We start from the raw sequence: 13,799 nt of genomic DNA, 5'->3' as shown, positions 1-13,799 counted from the left end.
CTGTCTCTACGCCAGTTAATCTATCTCATCTCCTTCCTCGCGCACGCAAACGACCTGCGCAGCCTCGCCCCCGCCACCGCCGCGACAGCGCCGCTCCTCGCCCCAGCACCGCCGCGCACCTGGTGACCGGGAATCCGCGCCGCCGCCGCCGCCGCTCTCTTCCCGTCGAATTGATGATGGCGTCTAGGCGGGGCAGCAGCTGCTGCGCGCTCTGCGAGGGATCCAACCTCCACTCCTGCTGCGCCGCCTGCGTCAACACCAGGTACGCGCCCGCCCTTCGCCCTGCCTCCCCGATTGATTCAATCAACGTTTCGCCTCTTTCGGAGGACGTAACCCTCACCCCGGATTTTGGGGTCTGCCTCGCAGGCTCTCCGAGTACCACACGAGGCTGCGCATGATGAGGAACCTCCGCGACTCCCTCCAGACCCGCATCGCCGCGCGCCTCGAGGCCAAGGTTGGTCGCCCTCGCTATACCCGACTCGACTCATCCCCTCCTCCAATTTACTATAGTGACTAGTTTTGGGTTCGGGCTACCCGGTTGGTTGGTGGTTTTCAATGTTTGCGTGTGCTTCTGCGCAATCAGGTTTGCAGTCTATTGTTTGGTCATGCTATGTTGAGCTAATTATTAGCGTGGTTCGTCTCTTTGGAAATTACAAGGTAGCTTGATTTATCATGTTAGAATTTGGGAGAATTGGTGTTTGTTGGAGAACAACTGTACAGACAGATATCGTATAATTTGTAGAATGAAATGTTGTACAGCCAGCCAGAGTCGTATAACTTGGGCCTGTTTTGCCTATTTCTGTCAGAGGAAAGCGGAGGAGCAAAGGAGCTGGAAGATGAGCAAAGCTCATGACATCAAGGAGCTGAGGGACCGGCTCAGCGAACTGACGCGCCGAACTGCGATAGGTTCATCTCTTTTACTCTAATGGAAAATGTTATCTTGTTACCGGTTGCCACTTAGCAGTACCGAGTCATGCTAATTAATGTTCTTGCAGAGAAGAGGAAGGTTCAGCAGGCATCGATTGGTAACAAGACGAAGAAGGATGCATTGAGTTTGGGTATCATCACGGTAAAGTTACCTTTCTTGCTGTTGTTACCCTTTGTTTGATGATTAAAGGTAAATTCAGTACTAAGAAATTACTCTGATGATCCTGCATACCTGTTCCCCCATCTTCAGCTGAAAACGAATCAGGCCGATTCATTGACGATGCACACCAATGCCATGAAAGCAGCGCAGATGGGTCTTGTGAGTCCTTTAACACACGCCTCTCTGTTTCTTATTTGATTTGATCCGTGTATCAAGACATTGTTTTATTATCCATGATTTATGCGTGCCTGCCTGGGCCTTGAAACTGAAAGGTTTGTACTCTATTGGCAGATGGCAACTACATCCGAACGTCTCAAGAGGCAGTCCAAAGCTATAAAGCAGCTTTGCAGGTTGTTCCCAATGCGGCGAGTAAGTATTGATCTTCGACTCCACTGGGTTTTGTATATTCTTCATGTGTATGTTTATTCTCAAATCCTTTGTGACAACAACTTCATTGTGCATGATTCAACTCTCATCATACTTAGATCATGTAACTGTTGCTAGTCGCTGTTACATCTTTCACATGCTAGTTCAGTATGCTAGTGATGTCATTGTTAATGTTCACTTACTGAATTTCATCTCCTCAAAGGAATATTTATTGTGATATCATATATGCTACGTGAGTTACCATGAGTAGGTATTGATTGATTTATATTTGTGTTATTTAACCTGTAGGCTATTATAGAAGGGGAAAAGAAGGATGGCCACAGTGATCCATATGATGCTATATGTGGTATTCGTCTACCTCGTGGTCTTGATCCACATTCAGTACCATCAGAAGAGCTATCAGCTTCTTTGGGGTTATACTTCTTTGCTCTAACTACTTGTTCTGATATTCATTGTCTCCAGTTCACTAATGTAGCTGTAACGCGATGCTCTAGTTTGCCAGAATGATTAAATGACTAGCTTTTCTTCTATGATTCATGGTCCTTTGTAAACATCACCCTAATGCTTTCTGCCTAATCTTATAAAAAACTCATAAAAGGTTTGCATGTGTCTAAAGAAAATCAGGAGCTTCTGAACAAGAAAAAAATGCTAGAGTATGGAATTTCATTAGCTTATGGAAGTAAAAATCAGGGCAAGATAGTTATGTATGTGTCTAATAGTCTTCCTTGTTGTCTACAAGACTAACAACCATTTTAATTCCTATTGTTGTATTGTCCTATTGGGCTGTTTGGTAGGAGAATCTGCAAGTACTACCATTTGGATTTGGTTTTGAATTCTGTTTAACTTAATTTGTTGTTGCAGGTACATGCTCCAAGTCCTCAGCATTGCAATTCCTATCCTATCCGCACCAGCCCTCCATGTAGCGGGCTTTGGGGTAAGATCCAATATAGTGCCCTTAATTTAATGTCAGTAGCCTTATTTTGAAGTTACTAGGTGTATATCAGAAGATCTAGTTTGCTAATCCTGATGGTAAAATAATACGAATTCTAACTGTAGTCTGAACAGTAAAAATCATTATTGTCCTGTAAATATAGCTGTTTTGTCTACCCTAAAAAATACTCCCTCTGTCCCAAAAAGGGAGTTTTTTTTTATGCTAGAATCCAAATTTAGACAAATCTGCGACATCCTTTACGGGGCGGAGGGATTAGTTATTTTGTCAAGATCGTTTTGGAATATAACTTGTCTGAGCCTAGCATAGCACTTCACAGGATATGCAAGCACGGTAGCCGCACGAGCTTTCTATTGGTTATCCAGTTTGGTTGTGTGGCTAATATATTTTATGTGTGATGTATTAGGCCTCATGTTCCCGTATATGGCAACGGGGTTCCTACTGGAGCACACGACAATCCCAGAGGTACCATCTCAAGGAAAATGCCACATCTCTGTCTCGGGACACTTGGCATATATTTTTTTGTGGTGGCACTTAACATCTTTGCTGACGTGAGACTGTTTTCTTCTTTTCCAGCAAGGTTTACCCACTTTTCGTGCCTAGGCAAAATAATTGCTCTGTTGGCGAAGAAAATTCATGGACAGAAAGTGGTTCGGGTAACTTTGGTGTTGACTCTGTGGACTCTGACAAGAAATCATTTCTTGACTCCAAGAGAAGCAATAGCTTTAACTTCTCAGCTGCATCTTCTCACTCCATGGAGAGGCATCAAGACCTGCAAATAGGAATAGCGCTGCTGAAGAAAAGTGTTTCCGCCGTAACTGCGTACTACTATAACTCATTGGGCTTGGATGTGCCATCCAATCTTTCTACTTTTGATGCATTTGCAAAGATGCTTCATATGTTATCATCTTCAAAGGCCCTTCGAGCTGCTCTTGAATCAAATATAGCGTCAAGGTACAACCTATATTGCTTTTGGCAAGCACATTCTGGTTCTCAAAAGTGTAGATAGATCTTCCATAATCTGCTCAAACTTGCAAGTTGTATTATTTATTATCTTCCTCATAACTGCCGAAAATGTTCACCCAAAGACTTTCTAGCAATATTTGCATCTATTAAAAGTCTATTTTAAGGGCAACGTGACTTTACAAGGAAAGAAGGGTTGAGTGATCCTACATTCTACTTGCAGATCAGAAAAGCAAGCACACCAGCTGAACAGATCAATATGGAAGGCGAGTTCGGCCATCTCATCTAACAGCAGTATGATGGACAGCACACACACTGCTATCATGGTAAATTCCAACTTTGTCTTTTTTTTTTTTTTCTTTCTTGGCTTGCATCACATGTACTTTCATCGCATCATACTGATATAATCTCTGTGTTAACCAGCCGAGCTCTCTAGATAACCTCCTCCTGAACTCCAACGCGAGCTTCCTGTACACCGGTAAACCGCCAAAGCATGGTGGAGCAGTAAACAACATCTCAGATGGTTGGGATATGGTAGAGCGTGGCTGGGACATGGTAGAGCGTGAGATCCTACCGCCGCCACCATCCCAGGCCGAGGACATTGCGCAGTGGGAAAGAGCGCACACCTTCCCTCACAGTGGTGCCAAGAAGAAGTAACTTTAAGTTTATGTACTGAACTACTGATAGAAACTAAGCTACAGGAAGACTGGTACTGCAAGAGTTTCAGCTAGGTGGATGCATCCTGTATGGATGTCTGATGATATGGTTTTAGATTATGTACAGAGACGGAAGCTAAGCCAGAACCTGTGTGTTATGCCGAGCGAGAGGGGCATCGTAGGGTAGGACTGATGAGCTTTCATCTGTACAGCGCCTGTAATTTGTAAATATATACCTGTATAGTATTTACAGCAATGAATAAATCTAGCTGAAATGTTGCTGTTCTTTACTGTACAAGAGTTGAGGATCCCTATATTATCATTGCTTTCTGTATTGCAAAGAAAAGTAATTGTTGTACTTGCAGCAAGACTTGAAAAATGAAATTGTCCCAATGCTACTTGATGCAAAATATTTGTGCAATTATGTGAAAAATGAGTTGAAGATTTGGTACATGGATTTGTTTCTCCAATTTAATGTGAAAATTACGCTATTCAGTGTATATCATACATTTATACGCGTAACAGAAAAATGTACTGTACTTTATTGAGAAGAGAAGTGATCCACGTGTCACTATCGGGAGGCGTTCCCTCCATTCCACCACACCACACAACCGCGCGCCGCTCCGAGCTCCGGCTCGCCTCCTCCCCCTCCACGCTCTAACCCTAAAGCCCCGGGTCGCCGGCGATGAGCAACCTCCGATCCATCTCCACCCTCCTCCACACCTACTACTCCTCGTCCACCGCCGCCGGCCGAGGCGCCAGGCGGCTCGGGTTCGCGCCGCGGCTCGCAGGGGGCTTCCGCGCCCCGTCCAAGGCGTCATCCGTGTCCGTGCTCGACGAGGCCGCGAGGGCGGCGGGGAGCGTGCGGAGGAGGGCGTCCACGCGCGCGGCGAGCTGGGATTCGGAGAAGTCGCCGTACGAGACGCTCGGTACGCGACGAAGCCATGTCCTATGCTAGCGAGACAAGTGCACCTTATTTGGGATTATCGTTTGCCATCTCAGATTTTGCTTTGTTAAATCAAATTCCACTGTCAAATTCTTTGATACTACTGATAGATGAGCATCAAGTTTTTTCAAAATCTGGGAACTGGCGGCTAGATTTCGATCGTTCGAGGCGTTTGCTGTTGTGGTGGTTGTGTAGCACGGGGCCAAAATTGTGGATGCCTTTGTGAGATGGGTTAAGTGGGCGCACAATTAACAGTGAAACTAATGTGTTTTCATGTATTTCGAAGAGCTGGAGAGGGATGCTGAAGACGACACCATAAAGACGGCATACAGGAGATTGGCCAAGTTCTATCACCCTGATGGTCTGCTCCTTCACTTTTATGTTTCTTCATCATTCAGTTCTATTCAGTGCGTTCTGCATGTTAATTAGTTCAGTGGTATTTCCTTACTTACAATTTATTCATAGTCGCCAACAAGTATGATGTTTGTTAATTCTTGCTTCCTTACTATTCAGACTTACTATCTGTTGTCTTATTAAGTAAAATGCAGCTGTATGGGAAAAGCAATTTACGATGTGTGCATATGTTTGTTTGTGAATGAGTTTTTTTGCTTCCACACAGTGTAAGCGTCAACATAGGTGCCCGTCGATGACTATTTGTTACATCACAGTATTCACTCGGATAAGTTGAATTATTTGTTTGAATGCTGTGGATTCAATCGTAAGACATCTATTGCAGTATGTACTTGCGAAATCGTTTTCCATGGAGGATTTTTTCTGCTACATATCAAGTTTAAGAAAGGCTGGAAGCATGTAAAAGAAGGTTTTGTCTGTCTTAAAAGCATGTTTTGCACAACATCTGTGTTGATAGTATAGTAGAGCTCCAGATCTTGTGGTTAACCAACAGCCTCATTCCTCAATTCATAGGTATTCGTTTTCTGACTGGGAAATATTCAACAAACTACATAAAGCGAAGTTGTGATAGGCTGGTGGTTCACCTGTAGCTTACAATACATTGTTGCTGTTCGAATATAGGATACACTATTTTTGGTGGATTGATGCTATTTTACATGCATGACCAAATAAATAAGTTGATTTTATTCGATCTGATTGTTCTATTCCCTCAAAGTTTATGATGGTAAGGGCACCCTCGAGGAAGGAGAGACTGCTGAAGCCCGTTTCATCAAAATCCAAGCAGCATATGAGCTGTTGATTGATGATGAAAGGAGGAAAGCGTATGATAAAGAGCATTATGTGAATCCAATGAAGGTCTGTATTTCCATGGTTAACTATTTTACTTATTTTATGATTTAATTGTACATGGAAGAAAATTGCATGCTTGTTAAATTCCTTTTTGCTACTTTTCTTAACTTCATGAAGGTCTATCATTCTTAACCACACAATTTGAATTATACAGCGCTTTTTTACTGACCAATTTGGTGAGTCTGAAAAAAGTGATTTAGTTAAAGCTAACATCCCTCCATCCTTGTGAGCTAACCTGTACTACCTTGAAACCTGTACTACCTTGAAGTGCGGGTTATCCTCAGATGTATTACTGCTGAACTGGGCCAGCAATAGTGGCAGTCAGCAACAACCACTGAATAGCAATAAAAGTTTGCTCGTATATGGGCATTCTACTGTCTTATGTATCATCTTCAATCAATAAAGCATTCTACTACCTTATGTGTAACTAAAAGAACACATAAAGATTAAAAATTCGTTTGTCACTGATGCTTTGAAATTAGAGCGCTGAGGTGCATTGAAGTGCAATGTCTGCTTAAAAGAGGTATTCATGTAACAGTGAAAATACATTTTCCATTAATCAGGCTTCTCAGGCATGGATGGAGTGGGTGATGAAAAAGCGAAAAGCTTTTGATAAACGTGGTGACATGGCGGTAGCTGCTTGGGCTGAGCAACAACAACGAGAATTGACGCTACGGGCACGACGTCTCTCCAGGTCAAAGGTAAAAATAAGCCACTTCTTTCTATCCTGCACATCAAGCTATCCTCATGCTTTTTATTCGAATCACATGTACTATGGTGTATTTTTTCTACTTGTTCTAGGTTGACCCAGAGGAGGAAAGAAGATTAATTGCCAAGGAAAGGAAGACATCCATGGAATTTTACAACACAACTCTAAAAAGGCATACCCTTGTACTACGGAAGAGAGACCTTATGCGCAAGAGAGAAGAGGAAGACAAGAATAATGAAATCAGTAGACTTCTGGCTGCCGAGGGGCTTGAGTTAGATACAGATGAAGATGACAACAAAACTTTCTTAAAGTAATCCTTTCCAATATTCACTTGCCAATTTTATCCACCCCATCCAAGAAGTGCTGGAAGGTTTCGTTATGAAGTTCCATCACGATGAAGTATATAAGGTGAGAAAAACCGGCCTTGTTGGAAATGCTGAGTCATACACTGGTAACTGTTGGTTGTTGGATCAAGAATCCCTCTGTGTGCAGCTGTAAGATTGTCCCATGGAGCAGGAAGAGGAGGGAAGTGAAGTGATCCATCAGTACTTGGTTTCTGCAGCCCTGCAGTGCGGTCCAACACCAAAAATATGTCTGAAAAGACAGATATAAGACCTGTAAGAGATACAAGTACTTAGATGTATATATTTGCTCCATGTAAGATGTAATTACGTTAGGTGGGTATCGTTTTTGTCCAAGCGCAGTTACCAGCTACGTGGTGTAACTATCCTGTGTAAAAATATACTACTGCAGAAGGTGGAAAAAACAGCCAAGATATATGCTTACTGGGCAGAGTTTTCCAGTCTACAATCTTCTTGTGTCCACTTAGTGTTTCATTACTTGTTACCGCCTAATTACCCTTGAGTTGCTATGGAATAAATAATAGTGAGAAATAGAAATATTTGTATCAAATTGGTGTGCTGTACTTGATGGTATTTGCCGATGCCGCCATCTCTCCTTTGCGTAGCATACAGATTTCCTCTGTAAATTCTTATCACTCCATTCGTAATATAAGCCTTTTTAGCAAACTAAAATAGTTTGCTAAAAAAAAGCTTATATTGTAGTTTGCTAAAGAAATTTATATTGTGGAACAAAGGTAGTACACACTTAACATATCTCCTTGCTATGATGCCAGGCTGAATAAGTTGACCAAAAAAAGCCTTTTGGTGTAGGGGATGCCGGATGTTGACATATTAATAATCATTTTCTATTATTTTTTCTATATGAACTGCGTGAGTCCCAAGCGTACGTTAGGTGCAAGAATTTTATACCACCGGATGTACTTCACAGCCACGCAGGTGCAACTTCGTACAAGCACCGTACCTCAATATCCTTAGTATACTCTACTTGAATGCATTCGTGCAACTATAAATGCCACCAAGCTCCGATCACCAGATCAAAGCAGAGCACACAGAAGTAGTAGCAGGCAAATCATCAAACATGGCCATTTCAAAAGCTCTCACGATCCTTGCCCTCCTCGGATGCCTCTGCTTCTGCAGCTCGGTCCTAGCCGCTCGCGAGCTCAGCGACGGCTTGTTGATGGTGGCGAGGCACGAGAGCTGGATGGTGCAGTACGGCCGTGTGTACAAGGACGCTGCCGAGAAGGCGCGGCGGTTCGAGGTGTTCAAGGCCAATGTCGGGTTCATTGAGTCGTTCAACGCTGGGAGCCGCAAGTTCCATCTCGGCGTCAATCAGTTCGCTGACATCACCAACGAGGAGTTCAAGGCGACAAAGGCCAACAAGGGGTACAAATCGGGCTTGGAGAGGGCTCCTACCGGGTTCAGGTATGAGAATGTTAGCTTCGATGCACTTCCGACGACAGTGGATTGGAGGACAAAGGGCGCGGTCACTCCTATCAAGAATCAAGGCCAATGTGGTAAGAATATTTAGGGTATTACCAATATACGGCATATATTGTCGATCTAGTATGTGTGATGACAGTGTATAATGATATGTATCACACCACAATCTTCTGTAGGCTGTTGTTGGGCATTTTCTGCTGTTGCAGCAACAGAGGGCATTGTCAAGCTGAAAACTGGCAAGCTTATTTCTCTGTCGGAGCAAGAGCTTGTAGACTGTGATGTCCACGGCACGGATCAGGGTTGTGAAGGCGGACTCATGGATGATGCATTCAAGTTCATCATTTCGAATGGTGGCCTCACTACCGAGTCTAGCTACCCATATACAGCAGAAGATGGCAAGTGCAGCAGCAGATCCAAGAGTGCTGCCATCATCAAGAGCTACGAGGATGTGCCAACCAATAACGAGGCTGCTCTCATGGCAGCTGTCGCAAACCAACCTGTCTCAGTTGCCGTGGACGGAGGAGATATGACATTCCAATTCTATAAAGGTGGAGTGATGACCGGCTCTTGTGGTACCGATCTAGACCATGGGATTGCTGCTATTGGTTACGGGCAAGCCAACGATGGCACAAAGTATTGGCTATTGAAAAATTCGTGGGGCACAACATGGGGAGAAAATGGATACTTAAGAATGGGGAAGGACATTTCAGACAAGAGGGGCATGTGTGGCCTTGCCATGGAGCCTTCGTACCCAACTGAGTAGTAATAAGTCAAATTCCACAACCACATACACATATACAAATACTGAATAAATACAAGCATATTCTTCATATATAGTTTTTATGTGTCTGTAAATACTATCACAAAATATACATGTGTTCTGTACTTTATATATCTATACATTGTAAATATTATGGTACACATTGATCGTTAACCTAAAAATATATTGCATGGATGTTTTTAGCCTCTCCTTCTTGAATGTTTGGCAGATCAGACCACATGTGCCCGTGATTGAAAATCTGTTGATTCATTGTTGTCATAGTTACACAAGATAGAGATAATTCATTTTAATTGTTGTCATTGTAATTCATTGATCATTCTGCTGTCATTGTAAATCACTTTCCTAAGGAATGATCACTATAATATTAATTAATGTGCAATATTGTTGTGAACATGAAAATTTGGTTGCAATATTATTTATAATTGAGGCATTAATTGTAGATAGTGCCTTAGAAAGTTCACATTTGAAGCACCCATGTTCTTGGTGCATCATGTCAGATGGGTCCGTGATAGTCTTCACAAGACCAACTAACAGAAGCAATATGTGTGCACACATATGCATTAACACTAACATGTCTTGTAAAGTACGATGATTTGTTACTCCATAATCCTATAGGTTTACTTTGTTATTTAGTATCAGCGCTTTATCAAGTTTGAGTACATGTTGTAGCGAGGGACGCTGTCCTAGCCAGGCGGTTTGACGCCTCGTCTCGTTGAATATCAACCGAGTTTCTCATTACTTCTTATAAATGTGCCTGCGAGGGGCTGTCCTATTTGGCGTTTTTTTAATCCATGTGGTAGTGGAATTATGGCCACAGAACTCCAGACACGAAAACACTTGTTATTTATTACAATCAAGACGATGAAATATGTGAACACCAAAGGACGAACCGACAACGCATGAAGCATGGTAGAGAAATATACTCTTTCTCGATATAGGATAGCGAGCTCTAGACCTATATGGTCTTGAGAACCACATGCATCCCGGATCTGGGCTTTAACGTGAACAAATCCTTGGGTGCATGGACGTACTTTGGAGATAGAGAGAACGAGAACCTCTGCAGTATCATCGCCAACACGACCTTGGCCTGGATCATCGTGAAGTTCTGCCCGATGCAAGCCCTCGGCCCAATGGAGAAGGCCATGAACGCATTGGGGTGCTTGGCGGCCCTCACCACCCCATTCTCAAACCTCATAGGCTTGAATTCATAGACGTCATCACCCCATAGATCTTTGTCAGTGTGTATCGTATTGATCTGGGTGGTCAAGATCGTGTCTTTCGTCACCCTGATGCCACCGAGCTCGAGATCTGAGCCAGCTTTCCTCTGGATGATCATGGCGGGGGAATATAACCTGAGTGTTTCCAAGATGAACATGTTGACCAACTTGAGCTTGCTAAGCACATGGCTAGTGGGAATTTCCTTGCCACACTCTCTTTCCACCTCCTCCCTGAGCTTGTCTTGCCACTCCTGGTGTGTGCTCAGCAGGAACACGGCCCAGGTGAGCAGGAGTGAGGTGGTCTCGTGCCCGGCGATGTAGAAGGTTTTGCACTCTTCCATGATCTCGTCCATGCTCATGAGCGGGTTTTGCACCTGATCCGGTGTGCATGTCTCCAGCATTACCCCGAGCATGTCTTCCCCGTAGCCTGCGGTATCCTTGGTGGCGAGGCGACTTTCGATGATGTTGATGAGGATGCTCTTCACCTCTTTCTCGAGCTTCCACATCTCCAGGTTGCTTTTGGTTGGAAGGTTCCTGATCCATTTTAAAAAAATCGTATTGATCAACTTGCAGGTATGATTTTTTTTTATTACGAGCATGGATGAGTAGAGCAATGTACGTGGCTAGTTCTCGGTTGACCTAGAATTAACTTAATTCTCGGCCATCGAATTTCACGTGTAATTCTTGTGCAACTTGGAAAGGATGTGAAAAATCGTACCCATGTCCAGTTACACACACGTGTGCAATTTTCATGTTCACGGATCACGATGCAAATCTACCTATACTAAAGTTAACCTAGAAATAACTTAATTCTTGATCAACCTAGAATTAGAACGATGGATAGAATAAATAAGAAGCTATATATGTATGTACCGTAGTCCTGGGATATGGCTCAAAAGGTCGTTGAATACACTTGAGAAGATCAAAGACTGGAGATTCTTCTGCACAAGGTATGCTTCCTTGGCCTCTCTGTGGCTTCTCCCAAACACCACATGCGAGATCACATCGGTTGCAACCTCATCGAAGTGGTGGCTAATCTCAATCTCCACTTGGCCATTGCCCTTCTCTAACTTTGCTTCCCAGTCCAACAGCATCGGCCCAACACAGTCTGAGACGGTGACAGCCAGCGTCTGTAATTTAGCCAAACAAATTAGTGCTCAAAGGGAGGCATGTTGTAGGTCAGGTGAGTCGATCTCACGCAGGCTTTTACTATATCCCATATAAATTACCTTGAGCTTGTCAATGCTGAGGACTGGGTTGATGACCTTCCGGTGGCGCTTCCACTCGTCGCCGTCGATGAGCAACATCCCCTTGCCGAGACCTCGCGTGAAGTTGTCGTTCCAGGACTCCTTGGGGAACAGCCCCGTCCGGTCGGAGTAGACCTGCTTCACCATGTTCACGTCGCCCATGAACAGCGCCGGCTTCTCCCCGAACCACGACACGAACGTCCGCCCGTACAGGCCCATCCATTTGCGGTAGTAGGGCTGCACCATGGCGCCGTAGTCGTGGCAGCCGGCGTCCAGCACCAGCCCGGCGGCCTCGGCCATGAGACGCTTCATCTCGACCATGTTGCCCAGCAGGAACCGGTACTCCGGTCCGCGCACGCCCTGCGCGCGGAACATCCTCGCCATGGCACGCGGCCTCCACACGAACCGCCGCAGCGCCCATGGCGAGGCAACCGCCGCCGCGGCCACCACCATCCAGACCCAGGCCACACCCACCATATTGGCTGTGTGTGTGTGTGTGTATGTGTTGTGATGCTTGCTCGATCGAGGAGCTGGTATTTATACTACGTTGGTTCTCCATCGTGCACGGCTAACCCCAACCTCTCATCCTGCATCGACCCTGGAAATTATCGGCGCGCACGGCTGGGCTTACGGTACGTAGGAGAAGAGAAGAATTGTGGCCACAAAAGCTTAAATTTGGATTCGTAGTACGATGCTAAAGCGGAGAAAAACGTAAATGGTTGTACACGATGCTGAATTTCAACTTTGCTACACTTCCGCTCATTGATTGCTTATTTCTTCGGAAAGATACAACGGTATGTACGTACGTACCATGGAAAAATTCTCTCCCAAACTTATGCATCATCCTAAGATCGTGCATGTGTATATGTCTATTCATATGATTTGATTGGGTCGCGATTTATTTGAACCGATTTCCAAGTTCTTTTTTTATTTAAATTGCTAGTAAATAGCAATCATCTAAAGTTTTACCTAAGTTTACTTGCACTTATCGAATCATGTAACTTTATTGCAAGTTTTTAGTCCCTGGTTTATATTATTATATATGAAGTTAAATGGAGCTATTAGCGTAGAACCACCGGTTTAGAAGTCAAATTGCCGCGCTTACACTTACGCTACGGGAGAGAAAAGAAGAACTGTGGCCACGTACAAAAGATTGAATTTGGATTCGTAGTACGATGTTGAATCGGAGAAAAACCTCAATGTGCGCATGCAGAGGGCTGTTTTGCATGGGCTGTGACGTGGAATGGGTCATTTGGCTGCCTGCAGCCCGCCGCGTTCTTGATGAACCGGGTTTTAAAGCACCCCCGGGACAGGCCCTGGAGAAACGTCCGGAATGTCAGTTTCTCTGGAGCTAGACCCGTTATGGCTAGAAGGTTGCACGCGTGGGGAAGGGAGACGAAAACGTGGCGTCCCTTCGGGAACACCGCCATAATTAGCCTCACCGCTCCCCTCTCCTTCCTTTCACTCGTGACCGCAATAAAAGCCCCCCCCCCCCCCCCCCCCCCCAAACTGCCACATCACCAGGCAATTCCCCTCCCGCCGACCAATCCGCCGGACCGCCGCAAGGAGGAGCACCGGTACCGGAGGAGGAGACATCGGCGAGCAGCACCGCGACATCGGCATCAACCTGCTCGGTAATATTCATCGGCATCTCGAGTTCGGCTGCGAACTCGACCTCCTCCTCGGCTGGAACAATGGCGGTAATGACCTCTGCTTCTCACCCTCTTACTCGTTGTGCCAGAACAGGCCATGCTCGGGCATTTGCGACGACATGCACATTAGATCTGCTAGGGTT

General features: G+C 44.8%; 4 protein-coding genes across 5 annotated transcripts; 3 read left to right on the top strand and 1 right to left on the bottom strand.

The window, feature by feature from the left end:
* On the top strand, positions 1-4,364 carry LOC127332075 (uncharacterized). Its single transcript, XM_051358322.2, has 12 exons — positions 1-262; positions 367-454; positions 807-906; positions 996-1,069; positions 1,178-1,246; positions 1,379-1,456; positions 1,763-1,887; positions 2,336-2,408; positions 2,830-2,888; positions 3,000-3,377; positions 3,610-3,712; positions 3,810-4,364. Exons 1-12 carry the CDS (start codon positions 174-176, stop codon positions 4,041-4,043), a joined length of 1,470 nt encoding a protein of 489 aa, XP_051214282.1. The 5' UTR covers positions 1-173; the 3' UTR covers positions 4,044-4,364.
* Positions 4,365-4,617: 253 nt separating this feature from the next.
* Positions 4,618-7,767, top strand: LOC127332078 (uncharacterized). Of its 2 annotated transcripts, XR_007870184.1 has the most exons (6): positions 4,618-4,971; positions 5,275-5,349; positions 6,115-6,254; positions 6,812-6,949; positions 7,050-7,365; positions 7,450-7,767. XR_007870184.1 is itself a non-coding variant. In XM_051358327.1 (5 exons), the coding sequence occupies exons 1-5, from the start codon at positions 4,728-4,730 to the stop codon at positions 7,269-7,271; spliced, it is 819 nt and encodes a 272-aa protein (XP_051214287.1). In that variant the 5' UTR covers positions 4,618-4,727; the 3' UTR covers positions 7,272-7,767. The 2 variants fall into 2 exon arrangements, 1 of the variants encoding a protein (XP_051214287.1); XM_051358327.1 differs by having other exon boundaries at positions 7,050-7,767.
* Positions 7,768-8,372: 605 nt separating this feature from the next.
* Positions 8,373-9,522, top strand: LOC127332077 (senescence-specific cysteine protease SAG39). Its single transcript, XM_051358326.2, has 2 exons — positions 8,373-8,833; positions 8,936-9,522. The coding sequence occupies exons 1-2, from the start codon at positions 8,398-8,400 to the stop codon at positions 9,520-9,522; spliced, it is 1,023 nt and encodes a 340-aa protein (XP_051214286.1). The 5' UTR covers positions 8,373-8,397.
* Positions 9,523-10,364: 842 nt separating this feature from the next.
* On the bottom strand, positions 10,365-12,481 carry LOC127329926 (cytochrome P450 709B2). Its single transcript, XM_051356328.2, has 3 exons — positions 11,987-12,481; positions 11,631-11,887; positions 10,365-11,291 (listed from the first exon to the last, which is right to left on the bottom strand). The coding sequence occupies exons 1-3, from the start codon at positions 12,479-12,481 to the stop codon at positions 10,496-10,498; spliced, it is 1,548 nt and encodes a 515-aa protein (XP_051212288.1). The 3' UTR covers positions 10,365-10,495.
* Positions 12,482-13,799: the final 1,318 nt, after the last annotated feature.

The sequence above is a fragment of the Lolium perenne genome, chromosome 2, assembly GCF_019359855.2.
Source record: "Lolium perenne isolate Kyuss_39 chromosome 2, Kyuss_2.0, whole genome shotgun sequence".
NCBI classification, from domain to species: Eukaryota; Viridiplantae; Streptophyta; class Magnoliopsida; order Poales; family Poaceae; genus Lolium; species Lolium perenne.
This window is presented reverse-complemented; position numbering and strand designations above follow the sequence as displayed.